The sequence below is a fragment of the Mytilus galloprovincialis genome, chromosome 1, assembly GCF_965363235.1.
Source record: "Mytilus galloprovincialis chromosome 1, xbMytGall1.hap1.1, whole genome shotgun sequence".
Taxonomy (NCBI): Eukaryota; Metazoa; Mollusca; class Bivalvia; order Mytilida; family Mytilidae; genus Mytilus; species Mytilus galloprovincialis.
The window spans coordinates 106,778,989-106,785,067 of record NC_134838.1 but is presented as its reverse complement, the minus strand read 5'-3'; the positions used below and the strand labels follow the sequence as shown (position 1 = coordinate 106,785,067).

At 29.3% G+C, this 6,079-nt stretch overlaps 1 protein-coding gene across 3 annotated transcripts in view; it reads right to left on the bottom strand.

The window, feature by feature from the left end:
• The window catches only part of LOC143049430 (CAP-Gly domain-containing linker protein 3-like), a 41,945-nt gene continuing 35,866 nt past the window's right edge, over positions 1-6,079 (bottom strand). For all 3 annotated transcript variants that reach the window (XM_076223076.1, XM_076223080.1, XM_076223071.1), the window contains exons 10-13: positions 5,877-5,959; positions 4,986-5,025; positions 4,161-4,255; positions 1-3,883 (exon numbers count right to left, since the gene is read on the bottom strand). In XM_076223076.1, the coding sequence (XP_076079191.1) occupies positions 3,633-3,883; positions 4,161-4,255; positions 4,986-5,025; positions 5,877-5,959 (469 nt within the window). In that variant the 3' untranslated portion in view covers positions 1-3,632. The remainder of the gene's footprint in view (positions 3,884-4,160; positions 4,256-4,985; positions 5,026-5,876; positions 5,960-6,079) is intronic.

Here is a 6,079-nt window from a genome sequence, read left to right as displayed (position 1 = left end):
TTTTATGATTTTTATAGAATTTCTTTTTTTATTTTTCCTTTCTCATGCATTTAACAAACTGTGTATACAATTTCATACAAATATATCAAGCAAAACAAATCAATTTTATATCAAGTTCTTTTCATTTGTATTTGAATTCTGCTGAATCAATGTATTAAAAGTATAAATCATTGTGTGGTTTGGCAAATATAACTACATTTAAACCATCAGCAATAATTGACATACTGAAAAAGGATTGATGTGTCCTATATTTCTAGTACATGTATGGAAACGTAGGTCAATCATTTTCTTGGTTTCAACTTAAAAGCCACAAGGCCAATCTGAAATAATGTGCCAACTCGGTTAACTGCTTGTTACACACATACCCTTTTAAACCAAATAAACTGGTAAAGTATAAAATGTAGGTCATGATGACACAGTTGAACAAAAACTGTTTAAGCATATAATAAATATATATTGAAATTATTTCTAAAAATCAAGGGAGACAACTAAAGATAAATTTTATCTCAACAAAGTTTGACTATTTTTTCTCACAAATGCATGATATAAGCACCAAAAATTGTAGACGTATAAATAAATGTGGATGGTATGTGAGGCAGTAACAAAGCTACAAAGCTGAGTTTCACAAAAAATGTAAGGTCTTAAATTGATCACAAGTATACTGAATTGTTCATGACTTTTGTTGTAAGAATTTGTTGTGAAATGAAGGCCAGGAAATCCAATGAGAAGGACAAGCAGTTGTATGTATAAATCAGTTATTGTGCCATAAACAATAATTGTGTTACTCATTTTTTTGGGTTCCTTTTCCAGAATATTTTACAACACTGATGATTTAAACAATAATTGCAGCACCAGCTGCTATAAAAGCATTTACAAAAAAGGAATGTATGTGCAAGCTCTTCTGCAAATAAAAAGAAAAAGCTGGTCAAAAGTTGTATAACTAATTAAACATCAATGATGAAGGCACCTTGGTCCCATGTTGGTACTCAAAGAACAAATACGAAACTTGCAAATTCAATTCATTATATTAAACTTATCTCAAAAATATCTTAGAAGCATATATCAATACCAAAGTGTACTATGTGTAAGCTGTTGGAAATAACAATGTTTGCCATTTAATGGAGAAAACAATATTGTCAAATAAGGTTGATGATGATTAATTTATTAAAGTTTATTATTATATTATAAAATAAATATATATGAAATAGGTTTTCCTAATCAACCTGTCCTCTGAAATCTACCAAGTGTATAATTATATCACTATTCTGATAATTTACGATCAACATAAAATGTCAGAATTGTGTCTTTATAGTGAAATTCTAGCTCAGTCTGTATCAGATAATCATTAATTCCTAAAAGAATTAACACAAAGAAACTTGTGCTAGCAGATATTATCCAAAGATTAAACATTTTCTTGTTACTTATTCTACATGAAGAACTTTGTAACATTATGAAGATAGCTGCCATCAAACTCTGTCTAACGGCCAATAGTACAAATGCCTAAGAAGACAAATGATTGGACAAAGCCAAGTTGAATTCATCAAACAGACAATCATTTCCGTTTAACACAGTTGTTGGATAAGGTTGGTACTGATATCAGTATATCAATGATATGTCAAAATTAGGCAACATTAACAGAAATTTCTGATCTCTCTTCAACTCTGGATCAAGAGTTAAAATTACATTATGACTTCCAATAGATTAAACTTATTGAATATTAAATTTGTGTAATAATCAGAAAAGACTAAAATGAATCATGATTTGATATACACTCTGCACTGTGGGAATACACAAAGTGACATACTATAAAGTTGTCATTTGGTACCTTCATCTTTTAACTCTGATCATAAAGTTCAACCAAACAATAATAATATATACAGCCTTTAAATACGCTTGACAACATAGCATTCTGTTATGATTTTGAATAATGATATCTTTTGAAATTTTTCATATGACTGGAATGACTTTATAATGATTGATGAGAAAATAAATAAATTAAGCAAAAAATGAAATAAAAGAAAATATATCAATCATTAAACCACAGAAATTCAGCAACATGTAATTGAGTTATATATTGACATGCAAAGGGCATGATTTATTTCTCTCACAAAGTTGACAGCAGTTTTTTCAGAGAATTCTTGGTAGAAGGATGGCATAACCATTTGTATTATATATATGTACTAAAGTGCTCTTATAGATAACTCATAACAAAAAAGTCAAATTTGTAGAAGTCTTTGGACAACATTATTTAACAAAACAGTAAAGTCCATTCAATTAAAAAAACAACTTTTTTAAATATCATCTTAAAATCATAAGCAAACAATTTGAGTTCTTATTCTATGAATCAAATATCGTAAAAAGATATAACAAGTTGTAAACTTTATAAAACATCTCACCAGATGTATGTATATGTACAGTATAAAAATGTATATAAATCTTAAGTCATTAATAACTGTAATTCCTCTTTGTATCATAAACTTCAAATTAAGTAAATAATTTAGTGAATAGTCCAGTCCTTTAATACATGGTAACTGATTTCCGAAAACGAAAACTGAAATCAAAAGCTACATGTAAATTTTATAAAAACAAAACTTAAAGGGCAAAAAACTTCATAAAAATGGACTTACAAAAAAAATTCATATCAATGAAGACTAACATTAGGGCTGCTCCAGATTTAAATGCATAGGAGAATGTGAGGCACTTTTTTAAGACCCAGACACCCTTAAAATTCATTTTTTTCTAATAATTCTTACAAAATTCTAAAGAAAATGCAACCACCAATATTTAATTAATTTGAATGCTTCCCATCCTCACAACATGATTAATTTAGGAACAGCTCTTAAATAATTACATGACAACATAATTTGTGCAAAAATATAACATTTTCTTAAATTGATTATTTAAAGCAGTATGAAAGCAGATTCTTATGTAAAATTTCCCTATCATTGAAGTAATGTAGAAAATGTTGAGACTTCTTATTCCATCATATCAGAGACTACCACAAGTCACTTCTATTACAGTCTTCTTGAAATACGTACCAGAACATAGGCACTTAAATATCAAATAATGATTCAAGTATGCAAAGGTTTATTTTATTTTAACCCTAAATAACAATGTACTGTAAATTCAGAAATTATTGAGATGTTATTCTTATTGCGAAAAATGCGACAAGGTTATTATCGCAATAATTTAATCTAGCATTTTGAAATATTTGTTATGAATTTAACAGTATTTATTTCATGTCGCAAAAGTTAACATCGCATTATACATGTAGTCCAAAATGACAAAATCGCAATAATAAATGCATACAATTTCTAAACTTACAGTATAATAAACCGAATGTTGTCATTAATAATTATAAATTCAACTGGTAACAAACAATTTTGTACTCCTTAACTCTAAAATTCTCAACAACAACAAAAAATATCTGAACTTTTACCCCAGAACATAAATAATGATACTATATAGATAAAAATAAATATCTAGATTCAAGTGAAACCTAACTCCATTATTCTAAAAAAAAAAAAGAAAAGGAAAATGAAATGAGACATTTTTAATTATACAATTCATAAATATTGAAGGTAGAAATGTATTTGATTGCAATTCGAAGACTTCCAATATCACATGACTAATTATCTTCCATCAGTCCGAACATCTTCAGGCGTTCCTTCCTTGGACCCAAAGTAATCTCCTAGTAATTTGGCACCATTGATTCCACGAACAGTTATTTTATTTGGTCGTACAAGTAGTCCATGATCTGGTTTACATGTAAAGTAACGTCTTTCTTGAACACTTCCATCATTTTTACCTTTAGGAGTTCTTAATTCCACACCAACCCAAAGCCCTTCTCCAAATTCTGCAGGGCCAATGTACCTAACAATACCTGAAATATTTTAAAAGATAATCATAATGTGAATCTGTACTAGCTCAAAAGGAAATTATTGTCTTAATTATAATGCATTGCGAAAACGTAGTGTGTCCTTAATGAAAGCATTGATATTACTGATAGATTTCTTTTTTTTAGTTTTTAAAGTTAACATATTTTACATTTTTCAACAGGAGAAACTATTATAATGTCAATTTTAATGTATATCTGTTGGTGTTAATGTCATTTCATATTAACAAGAAAATACATTTCCTGTCTTTATATTATAACCTACCTAATTCATTATTGCAAAACACACTCATGCCTACTTCTAATTTAAACTCTGAACTAGATCCAGGAGTCCTTGATATGCTGTGGCCACTTTTTGGTCTGTAAAAACAATATTTTCTGTTTTATTGTCATGGTAATGTCCACAATTTTAACTTATACATACATATGCAAAATTTTCATATTCTAATCATACAGCTCATCTACCCGTATTTGACTTGATGAAAATATATTTTGTTCCTTTGTAAGTCTTCTAAGAGAGTGTTTAACAACTGACAAGTAATAAAGCTCCACTCCATGGTCCTTTGAAAATTGAATATTACATCAGTTTTCTGAAGGGAGCAAAGTATCATTATGGGCCAATCAAATCATAAGATTTGTGGAAAAGGGGTCAGTTTGTTAAGGTAATAAAGAATCCATGTCCACCTGAATAAGTAAGCTCTCAGTACACAATGGGCATCCAATTTTAAAAAGATTTAAATCCTATACCCTCAGATTGGGGGCATATAATTATTTTCTGCTGTCTCTTTTTATATGGATGCAGAATGGGCTATCGAAATTTCTATTTTCCATGTACTAAAATGTATATGAGGATGAAACATTCATAAAGACTATAAACTTTTGGACAGCTTTGTATAATGTCGTCTAATATATACTTTAAGGCCATACAGTGACCTATAGTTGTTAATTTCTATGTCATTTTGGTCTCTTGTGGAGAGTGTCTCATTGGCAATCATATCACATCTTCTTTTATATATCAACAAATAACTGTTCTAAATATTTAATTTACTGTTCTATTTAAAAGAAATCTTATCAATCAATTAACATGTACCTTTTAATTGGAGTTCTTGATCTGCCAGTAAATGAACCACCTGAAAAATAATCAAATATTATTTATAAAATGTGGAACTACTAAACTGTGAAGAGGAAATGCTTATAGGCTGTCAAAGAAACTAATATATGGAGGTATACAAACAGCTTTTTCAATTCTTTAGATCTTTTATTCATCTTTTTAATTTATCATATTAATAAAATACCTACCAAGCAAACATACTATCATTTATATAATCATTAAGTTCATCTAAACACATTATCTTTCACTAAACTTTATAGCCAAAATCTGGTCCTTTTTAACATATTATGACTTATCACCAACATGTTGCTTTGCAAGAGCAAACTGACAGGTGCAGCTAGCAGAGCAGAATCTGATTACCCATTCAAGAACACCTGAGTTCACTCTAGTATTTTGATAAAGTTTGTGTTGTTGGTCAGTTTAAAGTTTTCTGTGTAGTTTCTTATGCTATGCTGCTTTGGTTTTTGGGCAAACTTTGTTTGGTTTTTTTCTGTTGGTGTTTAACACCATTCTCAGTAAATATGGCTATCTTGTAGTAACAAGTTTTTATTGGTGAAAGAAGTCAGTGTAACAGGAGTGAGCTCACAACTTTTTTCAGGAAAGCAGACAATCCTTGTCAGTTAAGATGTCATAGTTAGGGTTGTAACTGTCAATCTCAATTGTGACAGACTTTTACTCACTTTAATGGTAAGAACATTTGATGCCCTTTTAAGGCCCCTGGAATTTCTATGACTTTATAAGTTATTTATCCATTTGGTATCTTCTGTGTGTTTTTATCATATAAATTCATTCTTACAAATTTCTTAAACATAGTTGACAATGTTAACTTGACATTCCTTTGATTAAAGGAAAATAATACAAAATACTAACTCCTTCTGTCCACCTTCTCTGATACAGCTCCCCAACTTATTGCATCTAATGATTCACTTGAACTAAATCTTCTGTCCCCTAACCTGAAATAGTAACAATCCTAGGTGAAATTTATCTAATCAACTGGTTTCAGAAATAACTGGCATTAACTGACAAAGTTAACCACTGGACCTATCCAGATGACATAAAATCAGCTCTTTACA